The sequence below is a fragment of the Osmerus mordax genome, chromosome 8 (assembly GCF_038355195.1).
Source record: "Osmerus mordax isolate fOsmMor3 chromosome 8, fOsmMor3.pri, whole genome shotgun sequence".
In the NCBI taxonomy this organism is placed as follows: domain Eukaryota; kingdom Metazoa; phylum Chordata; class Actinopteri; order Osmeriformes; family Osmeridae; genus Osmerus; species Osmerus mordax.
Window position 1 is genome coordinate 9,748,495 of NC_090057.1, and position 16,066 is coordinate 9,764,560.

Sequence of the window (16,066 nt, forward strand, 5' to 3'; positions counted from 1 at the left end):
TATAAAATCACCTCGAAGTAAAACTGCATCTTTCTTCTTATGTCTCTTTTTTTCCAAATCCTAAATCCGATTTTTTTCTCATGGTTTACTGCGTTCTACATTACACCTAATTGTACTTGCGAGATGATTTTTATTTGGTCAGATAATATTAAATGTAATTAAATGTATTTTCCCCTTGCTGTCCCCTGAATGTTAATGCCTATTGGCAACTTAGAAATACAAAGATGACCTTGACGTCCAAACACATCACAAACCTGAGCCCCAGCAACAAGGACTGCTGCCAAATGTGTATTTTATTAAGGTACGATGCTGTAACTTAGTTTGTGTATTTACATTTGTATAGATAAGGTTGGGTAGTTAGAACGTTAGTTGACTACATAGTTTATTTGGACACGATTTTTGTATTAGTTTAAAAGAAGCACGTAAAAAAAACACTTTCATATTAATTGCACAGTCTACAGTTCTAACAAACACTGTATGTTGCCTACATGTAGCCTAATTGCAATCTGTCACGCAGCCTCTTACGAATGTATTATTAATTCCCACGTGAGTCTAATAAATTCACTGTAAATATCAATCGGTTGGTGTTACTGAGGACATCTTTACTCTAGCATGTTGCATTATGCTTTCAATTAAGGGTGAGAGTATGTCTGTTGACTGTCATATAGTATATATATACACACCCACACAGCAAGTGAAGCCACACACATACACACTCTGCCCCATGCTTTCTTGCTCTCTTTTTATATTTAATGCACACTGAAACTCACATGCACACAAACACACAATGTTGTGCTATATAGGAATATTTATTATATGAGTGTAATTTTGTGATCCCGTGGGTTTGCCTCTCTTGCTGAGCCTGTGGGATACCCATGGTGACATACTGCAGTCTTTTCATTCCTCTGAGACAATCATTCGCCTCACTCATAAAGATATAAAAAGCCTCACACAACACATCAATTAAAACATTTATTTTTTGTTCTCCGAGTAGTTTCACATGTACACTTGTAGACCCAGCCCTATAAAAAAAAAAAAATGGACACAAGCCGTTTCTCAAGCTTGTGCGGAATTCGTATCCTACACTGATACTTTCGTACCTCATCACCTTCCATACACTTTTTATAATTACACATTCAAGACGTACTTTTCAGTACCTTTACTGAGGACACACACAGACACAGATACACATTTCTATGGTAACCTCTTTCTTTTTTTCTCCTTTTGTGTTCACATGATAAACTTTGCTTGGGAGATCATCTGAAATCTTACATAAATCTGCATGTTAAAAAAAGAAAAATGGTTATGGAGAATTATTTTCTTCACACTATTTCAGATATATTACAAAAAACATAACTTGGCATCATTGCAAGACAGTTTCTTCAAGCTAAACTGTGCGAAACGCCCTCTCAATGATTGTCGATTTGATAAATAAAGAGTAGAGTAACACATTGTGGAATGAGCTTGTATTTTGAGTGGCATCTGGAGTGGTGAGAATGGTGGACTGAACTATCGAAAAGGGATGACTTTCAGACCTGTCATTTTAACCTATTTTCCTTCCTACATTTGTATCTCTTGACTGGTCCTGAGCGTACCAGTGGTAGAGAGACGGCAGAAAACAATAAATGGTGAAGAAAAAGAGAGAGTCACATAGAAAATGAGATAGAGGAAGTGGTCATGCGGGATGTTTCTATGTCAAACCAAGTATCCTCTGTCTGACCCTTTCCCTCAGCCTGATCTGGAGTCAGAGGATGTACTGCATCACACTTTAGCTTAGGGAGGGGGGTATCTGAAGGTCAGGGCGTTTGTTTTAGGATCCAGCAGTAGTATGTTGGGTGGGTGTGTGAAAGACCTTCTGTCTAAACAGATGCTGGGTTAATGGACATGGGGTGAAGACCATTAGGTTAAGGGCCATGGTATTGGGGGTTGGGAGGTATAATGTACCATATCAACGACTAGCCTTTATATTGGCATGGGGATAAGGGTGCCCATTAGAATGCTCAGATACAGCTTCCTGAAAGGCATGAGTAAGTAAACTTCAGTGTGGGAGTGTGGAAGGTGGAGGAGGGAGGCACTGAGGATCTATCCAAGCCCACTAGCTGGCACCCTCTTTCTCTGGAGAGAGACACAGAGGGGAGGGGTGGTGTGGTATCAGGGAAGGCTCAGTGCTAGCAGCATCCAGACTTGCTCTCGGCAGCTATGGTCTCCTGGTCCAGTTTGATGCGTTCTCCGTTACTCTCCTCATAGGGTAGGCCTTTGTCGTTCAGCAGGATGTTCTCCACCAGGAAGCGTGCTGCCTCGTCCACGTTGATGTTGTCCTGGGGAAAGGTCAGAAAAGGTCCAAGGTCAAACATGCAAAAATGGATGACATTAACCATGGTTCTATTTGCAAGCAGAAAAATGTGCTTTGCCTCAAGTCTCAGACAGTTCTCGTTCACAGTGAGTGAAGCCTCCCTGTTTCCCGTCTGGAACAAAGACCATGATATTTTCCTGGCCTTTTCACCCCAACGCTGAGAAGAAGTAGTTGTTTCCTCCACAACTGTCATCAGCAAGAGACTGGGAGCCCTCAGAAGACCTTCACACTCACACACTAACATGACTTACACTCCTACCATCTCCACATGACTCCAGTGTGGCTCTTTATATTTCAGAGTGGGACAATCCAAGAGAGTAGGAGTGAGAGAGAGAGAGAGAGAGAGAGAGAGAGAGAGAGAGAGAGAGAGAGAGAGAGAGATAAAGAGAACAAGTTAACAGCTGGGTTAAATCAAAGCCATCCCTCCGTTTGTCTTTCACTGGGAGTGCAGCACAAAGCTGTCATCCCTTTCTTTGGAGGAGTTATGAATATTAACGTGTCTCTGTGGGCACTAAGACACTGACTGAAGGCCACTCCAGAGAAATAGGCCTATCCAGGGCATCTTAGGAATACTGAAACCCAGGGAAAGCATATGACTGGACAACAAAGACATGGAACTGAAATGATTGGTTGTGGAGTGGGGAGGCAGGGGGGGGGGGCTCAAACATTTGACCCTGGTAAAGATTCTTCTGGGCTTTGATTAGTTATATAGTACTAGTCTAGGGGCATTTTTTGTCTTCTTCTGGGTTGGGTCTGGGATTATTGAAGTCTATGAGCATAAAATATAGCCCTTTGTGATATTGCATGCGAAAATAGAGCTGAACAAACACAATCTGATTTGATATTTGATGATGTGTGATCAGTTTGTGTGGCCTGTTTGGACAACCTTACACGGTCAAAGTACTCAAAGGAGTTTAGAAGAGTACGCTACAATTCAATAATGATGGGATGCAACCAGCCCACTCCCTGTCTGAAGAACGTCTCAGGCACAAGTGTCACAGGAAGTCACATGACCTGTATGTCTTCCCCACTCCCTGACTCCTTGGGGGATATAGCTTTAGGCAGACTTCTGTCCGCATGGCTGCCCGCACACACTGACACACATACATATAGTCTCTCACGTAAGATACTATGTTTAGCATGCCTATACACCCCTGCTACCATCCTAACAGTACACAGACACAGAGATATCTCAACAGTTTGACTACATTAAGGCTCTATACCGGTAGCCTGAATCTGTCATTCACCAAGATTGTTCAAATTGTGTGAACTTTCACGTGTGTATAGAGTATACATTATTTATGCACACACAAATAAGCTATACACACCAAAACACATTATAGCACAACTGGTGTGTGTGTGATAATTCTGTGACTTATCATGTCCTTCCTCATGTTTGGGTTGTTGTTTTGGGTCTGTTTTGTTTGGGTTGCATCAGTTGTCAGGTTGGTCAGCTCCCGAGAGCTTTGTGTTTTCACATCATCCCTTCGTAAATCGGGAGAAGACAAACAGTCCCAGATGAACAGAAGAGTTTTGTTAGAATAGGGAATTTCATCTTAAGTAGATAAGATAATTACTCTGGAAATGTATGTAAAGTGTACATACAGACACACACACAATGGACCAGACACAGAGATACCACAGACACTGAACTAGATGCAGACACACACCAGGTGCCAGAATTGTGAGGCAGACTGACTTGCATTCCCTAATGGAGTCATTCATCTCAGGAACATGTGTTGGCACATGCTGGGTACTGGCACACCTTCTGTCAGTCTCTCTCACTCTGTTATATACACACACACACACACACACACAGTTGTAGGTGGCACAAAAGGGAATACAGAAGCAACGAGATTTCACATTTAACGAAGCCTAAAAGTAGGTCTCCCAGCAGTAGAGTATTTGTCATTCTGATACAGCTGATACTAATACTGTTAGGGCATGAGTTCAAACACCACCACCCCCCCCCCCCCCCAACACACACACACACACAAAGATAAGTATATTTCTCAAGGTTCTAACAAGAGACAGAGATAAAGCACAAGTTCAGAGGTTATTCCCTGAGAAATTACCCAGGGTGACTTCTCTCCTCAAACCTGAAAGAGAACAGGATGTATTCCGGCAGCTCATGCTGCCTCGGCATCTGTGTCCACGTAAACACCTTTTAAATCTCCTCAGCTGCATCCAACTGTATCACGAGAACGGAAGATGGAAGAGCAAAGGACTGGACTACTATTCAGCACAGCGGCATTTTTGCCTACAGAAAAGAAAGATAGCAAGGAGCCTCCTTTGCTTTCACGGGGTGGGCTTAAGCTATCTTAAATCAACAGGCCCGTATAAGCTCTTTCTGTTCCAACACCTCTGGGTTTTAGACAAAGAAAGGCTGAGGCTATCCCAAAATCCACCCAAATTGAAGACCCACACTGTTAGGTACTGTGGCACGGGGTCTCTGAACCAGTTCCCCAGGGGCCAGCGAGTCACTGGATCTCTGCTGTGTGTGTCACTGTCACCTTCAACCCAAAGTAAAGACCCTGGACACAAACACACTTACAACACAAGAGAACACACACACAAGAAAAAAATATGTGTGTCTGTGTGTGCGTTTTATCATTTGAGATGATACATTTCTAAAGGCTGATGGTGTGCTTGACTTAGAGAGGTTCCCAGGCCTGGTGCAGAGGCTGTCAGGTGTGGGAGATCCTACCAGGGAAGGACAGGAGCCATGCAGGGGAGCATAGGACACTGATTTCCCCTGGGCTCGGGGCTAGTGGGGCCAGTGGAATCACAGTGACAGGGACAAGCAGAAACCTACAGACTTCCAGGTGAACTGACACACAAAGGCGGTCAGTCGCAAGCATACGTGGACACACACACAAACCCACACACATGCAGTATGCACACGCACGCGTGCATTGCAGGCATGTAGGAGCAAGCGCACACAGGCACAAATGAACCCACAACCGGCCTCTTGTTGGTGGCCTCCGTTTACCCGATGTTCATATTTACAAAGCAGGAACGACTGCTAAACCTTCCTTTCCGCATGTGCTCGCGTGAGTGTCATGTTCTGATTCGAGAGCATACATATTCCTGGAGAATACAACTCTATGAAACTAGAGAGAGAACCTAAATATGATTTGGCTGCTCAGTGATCTGAAACAGAACAAATGACATTTTCAATTTTTCCCGAGAGACCCAACCCAATAACAGCAAATCAAATCCTATTACTGCCTGGCAGAGGGACCCGTAAACATGGCAAATCTTCTGAATGTTTTTGAGATGATGAAACATTAAACGGTAAGCGTTTATCACTGACACGAAAACAAGAACCACCATCATCGCGTGCTGGCAACACCAGGCCATTATGCTGTCTCAGAGTAGCATTCAAAGTGGCATATTGGGCAATGCAGTTCCTTTTCTTTTAATTTTCCTTGTAAATGTAGTACTATGACCGGCAGTACAACTAATTCTATTTGGCAGTACAAGGATTACGCTAGCAGATTTACGTATTTAAAGTCTGGGTTCACAGTTACAGTTTATCATTTACCACTTTTATGATAAATGACTAGCTTTCTGCATCGTATATCATTCATGTGTGAAGCATGATTTCAACCTGTAAACTGCTATTGATTATAACTAGGCCTTTTTGAGTACCGGTTTATCCTGAACATTGTGAGGAGGGTCAGCCATCTTAGATTTGCAGTGTAAGTACCAGAAAACATTTGTGTTTGCAACTGAAGTTTGGTTGTTCAAATAGGAAACAAAAGCCTTTTTTTCACTCAAACCTTAGCCCCAGACGTAATCCACAACATCTGTGTTTTTGAGTGTTTGTGTGTGTCCGCAAGCCTATGTACAAGCCAGTGTACATCTGGAAGTTATTATGCATGTGAGATGTGACTTTGTGAATGTAAAGTATGTTCTTTTGTTTGTGTGTGTGTGTGTGTGTGTGTGTTTGTGTGTGTGTGTGAGTGTGTGTGAGTGAGTGAGTGAGAGTGTGTGAGTGAGAGTGTGAGTGTGAGTGCATACTTGAGTCTGACTCACCTTGGCAGAGGTCTCAAACCAGCCCAGGAAGCCAGTCTCTTTGCAGAAGTTGTCCATGAGAGAGGTGCTGTTGGAGTTCTCCTTCTTCTGATCACACTTATTGGCCAGCAGCACCGAGGGTATAGGGCTGCCATTGGCCAGTTTCACCTTGCTGTCTAGGTCATGCTTCCACTTGGACACAGCCTCGAACGTGGAGCCCCTTGTGACATCGAACACCACAAAGGCTCCCACTGCCTCCTTGTAGTACACCCTGGTCATGTTCCCGAAGCGCTCCTGACCTGAAGGAGAGGCAGGAACACCGCTATTCATCACACACACGAACACGATTGTTCCAGTAGATCATGTAGACTAAAAGAGGAATGCAAAAGGGCAGCAGAAGTTCAAACAATTAGAAGATTATGTATGCAGCAAGATCAAGCAGATAGAGGTAGAGTTTTAGGGGGAGTTATCCTCGCCGGCATGATCTCAGAAGCCGTCTGCTTCATCTCAAACACGGTTCACACACATCAGACGTCAGATATCAATCTATCTGCCCTGGTTCCTCAGCATTCCACAACAAGGCCATTATGTGTATGTGATTGATTACTCTGCTTGGGGACACATCCGTCCACCAACCATGTGTTAATATCTCACGGGATCCGCATTCGAGTTTCTTGGAAGAGTCCATGCAGTTAGAATCTGTCTGTTTTGTGAATTGAAGCATTGGGCTTGGAAAGAGAAATGAGGGAGGATGGTATCACGCAGGGTTTTTTTTAGGAGGAAAGCAAAAGATCGCCTAGTTTGGGGCTTACTGTAGACTTGACTGGACATTTATTCCATCTCCGTCCCAAAACAGCGTGCTAACGTTTTTTTTTTTCGAGGACTTGAACAAAGATGATGAGAACGCGCGTCTTGACCCACTTTCTCTAATTTGTCATCACTCTAATCCGAAGAGACAAGTCAAAAGAAATCTGCCATGATAATGAACCCATTCTCTGTATTCAAACCCTGAAATCTGTGTCGATGTTTTACAAAGTCAAAGCAAGGGGAATTACCAGTGGGATCCTGGGTGTCACTATCAATCTGAGACAAACTCTACTTAAAATACAGCCACATCACTTCAGACATCAGATTTGTTTTGTCCTTATCGCTTCCGACTGTCTCCTGGTGAATGCCCTCGTGGTTGTGCGATTTGGATATTGATATGGTTGCTGTGACTGGTGTCGTGGATACGTGTCTGTCGAGAATGTGGAACATAAAGAATAACTGACAACAGCTAATAAGTCCTCCGCTACGTATGAGACAAATCAGACAGATAAATTACGCCCATATGAATTTTCATAAAAGGGAACTGGGCAAAAACTATAAGAGGAAGCAGGTTTTTGAGTTGATGTGGAAGACTTCTTCTGTTCACTCACCCGTGGAGTGATTGTGCTTTGAGGCAGATCTCAACGGAGGTGAATCTTTGGTCGGGGAGTTCAACGTGACGACTTTACCTCCGCTTTACCTGTCTGGGGTCACACCTCCAGCACCCCCCCTCAACCCCCCCCCCCCACCCCCCCCACCCCCTCCGATCAGCACATCTTGACTTCACCCCTCGGATCCCAACACTTCCTGCAGACACGTCGACCCGCGCCTGCCCCTCGCGTCCTCGTCTGTGTCAGGCTGCGTGTGTGAAAGACTGACTGACTGTTCCGCAGGAGGAGAAAAGACCATACGCTCCATTGAACACTACCTGCCCCGCTTGCATCACAGGGGAGACAGAAACACAGGTCCAGAGCTGAAGCTGACTGGAACAGACAGAGCTGTGATCATCTCCCCACCCCCATCCCCTGTCAGACTGCTGTATGACGGATACACACATCCTTCTCTCCCTGGAATGGTTATCTGAAGAACATTGAAGAAGCCTCAATCTAAAGATTGAGGCAGTGATGACCTCTGATTGGGTATCTCAGAATGCTTTCATAGGTTCCATCAATTCCATGTCCAATGTCTATATCCAATTTTTCAACAACATCCAACTCCTTTACACGACAATCCACGCAGTGAAAGAATAACTTTTTCAACACATTCCCCCGTTAATAGCCTATTAAAGTATCAACAGTGGTATAGAGAACTGATCATGTAAACTGATAATGTCTAATTGCCAGAGGGTACAGACATTTCAAGCAGAGCTGAGATCCAATGACTCATGGCTACTTCTCGATGTAAACTCAAAGAAAGAACCTGCCTATTATGTCTGAATTCGGCCGCTAAATTGCCAGCATGCGGCAGCATTTAAAAATGGCTGCCCTCAAAACTGTCTATTCACAAGTGTGACATTCTTTCCGCACCACACTTAATTCAATCAGAGATAAACAACTCAGGTCTCAGTGCTCTACCCCCATCCCTGTTCAGTGCAGCAGAGTGAAAGAGACGGAATGAAGAAAGGGGTTTGAGGAACCGTGATGGCTGCTCCCCCTCCCGCAGTTTCACTTCATTATATAGTTACCCAGGCGCTTGGTGACACTGCGACTCAGAGCGGGTGTGAGGGAGGGACTGAATACACTGCGGAGCCTACAGGCCTGCCAGTAATTGCTCATAATTGAGTGTCTAAATTTAGTCGCCTTAACCCCAGGTGAATCGTCCAGGGGCACAACACAGTAGGACACTGGGACAGAGAGCCAACGGATTGAAAAAAGGCTTTCATTTCCAGGCCTCTTGGTGCTCAGCAGAGAGAAATAGAGAGAGAGAGAGAGAGAGAGAGAGAGAGATAGAGAGAGAGAGGGGGGAGGGCTTTGAAAGAGCACAGAGATGAAAACAGAAAAGAGGAAGCTTATTTCAGGGGGTTTTCATGTAAAAATGTTCATGGCTTTTAATTGGCAGACTCCTCTAAGTGCAGGCTAGACACCACACAAGCTCTTGAATGGCTATCGGACATGGATTGAGTGAAGAGGTGAACTCAGTGGTCAATGGGAGTCAAATATAGACTGAACAAACACTCTAATATTTTACAAATGTCAGCTATTGACAAGGAGAAGCAGGAGAGCAATTTTGTGAAAAGCTTTGGAAGGGGGTAAAAAGAAGTAGTGTTTTGTTTTGCATCTCTTGATGAAGCTTTTTCTAGCTTGACGCTATAGTGAAAAGAAATACACCAGAAAGGCCAGGTGCGTGATTGTGAGCTTCAGAACCTCCTAATTGACATCTGCTCGGCAGTGAACAGTGGAGGAAACGCCTGATAGAAACAGACCTCGTATATGCCTCAGTTCTCTCACCTACAAACAGGGTTTAGTACATACTAGCACGGTACAAACTAAGGTGTGTTCTGAGCACGACTGTCATTCTCAACACTGAGCTGGAGGATCCAGTTATGCAACATACTCTACACATATGACTATGACGACTGTATGTCAGATTTGCTCATTTCAGTTTTAGTTACTTCAATTGTGATGGCAACATAAAACATGTACCTGGCCTTGGAAATGCTATGAAGCATGTGTGTACGTGTGTGTGTGTGTGTGTGTCCATATCAAACTCCAATGGGTGCCACTCTGACTTTAGGATCAATATGCTATTCTGCTATTGCTATTCTGAAGAGAAAGTCTTCAGTCTGTAGGAGTTCCCCCCCCCCCTCCCCCAAGGGAAACTAGTGAGCATAGCTCTCCGTGCTCGATTAAACTGATCAATAATACACACACACACACGCTTGGTGCAGGCATAACACATAAATGATTCTTGACTTAAAAGGTGACCTATATTTCACAGCAGAACCTTGTGGCAGGGGACAATGGCTAGTTTATGAGGACAAATAAGAATCATGAGTGCTGTATTGGAGAAGACGAAAACTGTTTCTAAGTTAATCTACATGAGACACAGGACAGGAGGTCTGCTTTGCCTTGCCTAATACTGCTAGGAAATTGTCAAAACTACTCAATTAGAGTTTGTTCTATCTAAGGACATCAGCTATTCATATTGGTACTTTAGGCAGTACATTTCGCAGGAATAACAAGGAAGCAGCAGAATTTACAATGACTTAATCAGCCTTTAAGATGATAAGATCATCAAGGTCAACAGTAAAACACAATAGTGCTGGAAAGCCTGAGGAAACTCATTCACTGCCTTTCACTTTCAGTCTTCCAGGAGCAGGTATTCATGTTGGTCACTGAAAACTTTGCAGGGAATTTTTGCACATTCACGTTTTCCTACGTAGGAAGAGGAAGGTGTTTACTTCACAAACAGACCAAGGTGAGGGCGTCCATTTCCTTTCACCTTAATCCTTGTGGGAGTTTGTTGTTATAGACTGAAAGAGAGAAAGGGACTGCTCTTCATCCAGAGCCCTAGCAACCAGAGTTTCGTCTGGTCGTGGTCGTAATGATATCTGCAGGCGGGTTACCATGGAAACTGTCCAAGCCAGACGCGGCAGAGGCAACAGCGGCAGTCTCTCTCTGTTATTCTGAGGCGTCTGGGCTGCGAACCACCACGCAACGCCTCTACAACGCTTGAAAGACGTCGGCACCGGAGGTACCCATGACCATTTATGGTTTTAGCGCTTTTCGTTAGTACAGTCCTGGCCCTGAAACAAAGCCCCCGAACTCATGATTCCCCCACATGCCTACATTCCACTGGGCAGCTTGTGAGGAAGTGTTTGCTACTTACTACAGTCCCAAAGAACCTTTCAAAAACAATCCCTCATTTCAACGAAGTAAAAACCAAGCTAGCTTTAGGCTTTTCTCCCTCAATGTATTTTTTCCACACCATTCCCTCCTTCCCTCTTTCCCCCACTCGGCCACCCCCCATAGTGCATGAGTGAAGTAGCCATTCTCTCACAATTTCTAAATCCTTGGCACAAGGCTCAGGCTTACTTACTCCACAGCAACATGGCGGTAATCATCCTGTCCTTGCTTCAGACAAGCCCAGAGGAGGCCAGCTATTCTGGGCCAGAGGGGGCGGGCAAGTCCCAGGCTTCACGCTGACTTCCAACGGGCATCCATCTTCCACTAGGCCCTGATTACTATCATTCCGTCCCCCGATGGTAATCATTATTGGAAAGTAAAGACGACTATAACGTTGAGCCTCAGTGTAGCCATAAGGACATGTCCTCTGACTTTTTCTGCACGATTAAAGGACTTAATGATGGGCCATAATGACCTGAGGCGAAACACACCTCAAGCTTCAACTCTCTTTCACTCCCTCACTCCTTTTCTAAGTCCTGTTTATCCTCAGATTACCTCCAGGCTAGGCCTCACTGTAGGTGTGAATGATGCGCCTGAGTGTGTGTGCATGTGGGTGTGTTTTACCCCAGAGCTCATCCGATAGGGATATCTGAAAGTGCGTTTTCTCTCACAGCTTGTCTCTATGAATGATATCAGTGAAAGCAAGGGAGTGTGTGAGTGTGTTATTTACCCTCACAGCTCCTCTGATAGAGTGCTCTCCGTCTGTGACAGGCTGCCTCCGCTGGCAGGCCTCCTGGACGTCGTGGCGTACGGTAGTGTCTGGACCTACACAGGCACAACCGCCGCCACGCCGGGAATTTACACACCGTCCCATTGCCGATCTGAATGAAGTGACAGACACGCCGGTTGTTCTGACGGCCTCACTCTCTTGTAGCACCGCAAGGAGGTATCAGTCGGAAAACAGCAGTGTCTTCCCTCCCTATGTCTGTCTGTTTGTGTGGACACCTGCCTGTCTGCCTTTATCTCAAATTGTCACACATTTCTGAGAGGGCATTCTTCTGAGGATATAAACCCCTGTAAGAATGGGGTATGATCTCAACTGAGATATAAATCACACACACACACATGGACACACACACAGGCCCCTGACTGGTGCTAATGTTTAACTTGTATGGTTCCCGGCAGCCTGACAAAGTCACGCTTTCCTGTGACAGAAAGCACACACACACACACATCCTGATGGCAATTTAACCATTACTCATTACCATTCATTGGGGGGGCCCAATTGGCAGACTGCATTACTGTCACCAGTGCATAGTCTTTGTGCTGAACAGCAGGGAGACTGAGAGGTATGTCCTGAGGAGATACGGGTGATGTACGAGCCAGGGCTCTGTATTGGTTCTGTGTGATGTATGAGAGAGGAATGATGAGGCCTGCTTCATCACCAATACCAAACAACCACTCCAGAGACAAATACAATCATAACCACACACCGAAAACACATTTGACGCATTTTAAGTATCTCTTGGGCAGACACAGACCCACGCACACACTTTACTTTTTGTTCCTGTTAAATCTCACGCAAGAAGAAATACTAAAAGCACTGGAATATCAACATTGAGAAGGCGCTTTTAGGACAGAGTAGCTCACCATCATACACACCGTTGAGGCACATGAGACTGCTGTTACTGTAAAAACATTGAACTTTACCTGCGGTAATGCATCATACTTCTACAGCACACTCTGTACTGTGGAATATTTTGCTGACTCATACTGGCCAGGTATGCGCCAAACTTATTAAAGTATGTGTGTTTTACCTAACGTAGGCCTATGTTTAGTTTTGACAGGTCTTTGATGTGAAGTTTAAAAAAGCATTCATACATTACTACTCCAAACCCTACTGTAAGGAGTGAAAACTTATCTTCGTTTATCAAGTGGTTTAGCCTACATAACGTAGTATTTCAGACACCTCACCCCACTTTAGACAAGGGATTCACACCTACATGCCATCCAATTAACAGACAGGAGAAAGAGTCTTTAAGTCAATGTTGGGTATATTGAAGTTTCTGCTGCCATTAATCTTCTCGGAATGCGTTGCCAACTGCAGGATTGAAGCAGGATTTCAGTGCCTGTGACTATCTCGTCATGAGTTTCTGCGCACGGGACGGGCGCCCGAGCTACCAGCCCATAACATGACCTACATTCCGTTGGCAATTATGTGCACTAATGTAATCATAACTGGAAAACAACAAAACAAAAACGGAATAACTAAAGTTCTCCGTCTGTCTGGAATAGGCTACCTGCACTTATAGTGAAAGGGCTATTTAATAAGCTTTTAGGAAATGTTGTTATGGAAAACCCACAGTCACTATTTACATTAGCCTCAAGGGAGATCGCTCATGGTTTCACGAGCGCCTGTGAATTTCAAAGCTTGCCTTTGGGCTACTGCGCTGTCACCGCACACAAGCAAATGTTATACTACGAATAATCTGTTTCACAGAACAAGTGTCAAAATAACTACAACATTCAAACAGTTTTCCTTATTCTAAATGATACAACAAGGAAGAACATCATCTTACCTGCAATATCCCATAGTTGTAACCTCACCAATGTTTTGCTGTCCCAGTTGATAACTTTGAGCGCAAAGTCAACCCCGATAGTGGCTCTGTAGTGCTGGGAGAAAAGCTGATGGACGTAACGTTTAATGATGCTGGTCTTTCCCACGCCTAATTCCCCAATCACCAGCACTTTGAATAAGTATTCCTTACACTCCGATACCGACCCTCCCGCCATGGTATGAAATTGCCGCAGTTCCAATTGTCAACTTTCTAAAGTCCTGTACTTCCTTTTTTTCGCAGATGTTGGAAACAGTCTGACGGGTTTGAAAATGGGGCAAAAGAGCTGTAATAGAAAGTACTCTAGCTTTCCTTCCTCCTCCTACTTACCAAACCACCTGATAAGTCATAGGACCCGGAAATGTTGGTTTATACTGTAGTTTTCAGCCAATCCTTTCACATTTACAAAACATTGTACCCACGGTCATTCTTTTCCCTCGAGTAAAACTAGCCCACTCTGGCTGACTGTATCGTCTTTGTAAGTCAAACAGATTGAATATTAAATCATTCAATACAAAGTCGACACAATCGAAATACTAATGTTTCTCTTGACGCAGTACAGACGCAGTCCAATGCATTAGTTTAATCGTTACAGCATGGACTCGTGGAATCGAATGTAATCTTACTATAAAATGTTTTTTTATTTTACAGCATTGTTCAGCTTGCCAAAACATGTAGCCTACAGTAGACCTATCTCATTCTAGCGTTGACAGTGTAAAACTGGTGACTTGTTTAATTACTTTACATAAAGATTATAGTCTTGAAACAATTTACATTAATATACTAAATAACATTTTTGTAATGACAATTACAATATAATACTATATGGACTGTATATTCATGTTTTGTACTTTGGAAAGTTGCATTCTTATTATTAAAGTACTAAGAAACTTAAGATCAAGAAAACTGATACAACTGCAATTTATAATACAAGATCTAAGCAGATTGAAGCTCATAATCGCGTCACAAGAAGCAACTACCCATTGGTTTATCTTTACAACTGAATATTTAAAAGAGAATACGGATGACTTTATGATTTTATCTGAAAAGTTACCCAAATCAATGTCAACACACAGCTCTGTCACAAGCATATCTGTAAGACCGTTTCAAAACGTATAAATATTTGTTTCACATTCTAAATATAAACATTTACTGATATTACAAACATACCATCCATGTGAAAAAACAAGAGATGGTTCAACAGTATTACAAACTTTGAGAACTTTTACAAGTATAGTCCCAGTACAATGACACAGCAACCCACCCAAAAAAGAAAAGAAATCACATACTGTATGCAAAACAGAGCCTCATCTTCTTAGCAGCCCATTCTAACCCAGCATGCCCCATGGGGCATAGTATTTGTATGTGAATGTGGTAAACAAAATTACCGTTGCCTACAATCAAGCCCACATCATTTCAAGCTCAAGAAGAGGTGTGATCAGTCTCTATAGAGAGCAGCTACATAATGTAAACATGAATGCAGAAAAATCTGGAAACAACTTTGATTGGAACACCAGGATCCACACAGCGCAAATATCCAATGGTGCCAACTGAACACAAAGTGGGTTTACGGTAAACTCAGACACACATTCTGTAATACTGCATCGACAATTGATTAATAAGTAACCTCAATGTACTGCACTCTTCTTATCTTAAAACAACTTAATTTCTCTTTCTGGCAGATCATACTGTATGTATAAATAGCAAAGAGGCCAGTAGTATAGATGGGTAAGAGATGAAAGCAAAGGTAAGCATGTCTTATTATTGTCTAAGTCTCAGAATAAGGGGGAAAAAATAACATGGGGGGGGGGTGTGTGCCTGCTACACACGTGACCTGAACTGTGCAAAGCTGATTGGTCCAAGCACGCAATGCATTGTGGGCTGTGGTCCTCAATCAGCTTGGGCCCTTCATCTTTTCCAAATCACTAAACAAGCCCCAGTACTTCATTTAGACAGCAGTTTGGCTTTTCTCCATTTACACCGTAGCATACTGGCTATTCAAATGCACAATAAAAGGAAAACGATAGCTACAGCTGTGTTTCCCAGCTTTGCTCAATCCATTTGGCACAGCAAGAGTTCTCCCAGTCTGAAAGTTCACAGGAGTGCTGGGGTGAATTACCACCGTTGAGATACATAATTGTTCCTGAACAATACAACTGCTTTTTTTCTTGCTTTTTCTTTCACTCTGATTGCTCTCTGACCGCAAAGTCTAACAAAGCAAGCAAATGACAGACAAAATACAAACATATAACTAGTAAAGACATATAATGAGATGCTTTTAAGTTGTATGTGCATGTAATTATGCATTGTGTGTATATGTGTATATATACATATACATATATGCATACAAGTGTGTGTATGTATATGTGTGTGTGTGTGTGTGTATGTATATGTGTGTAAGTATGCATGTAGGTGTGTGGGTGTGA

General features: G+C 43.5%; 1 protein-coding gene across 1 annotated transcript; it reads right to left on the reverse strand.

Moving 5' to 3' along the window:
• Positions 1 to 959: 959 nt before the first annotated feature.
• Positions 960 to 13,910, reverse strand: rab32a (RAB32a, member RAS oncogene family). Its single transcript, XM_067241577.1, has 3 exons — positions 13,605 to 13,910; positions 6,395 to 6,672; positions 960 to 2,318 (listed from the first exon to the last, which is right to left on the reverse strand). The coding sequence occupies exons 1-3, from the start codon at positions 13,816 to 13,818 to the stop codon at positions 2,169 to 2,171; spliced, it is 642 nt and encodes a 213-aa protein (XP_067097678.1). The 5' UTR covers positions 13,819 to 13,910; the 3' UTR covers positions 960 to 2,168.
• Positions 13,911 to 16,066: the final 2,156 nt, after the last annotated feature.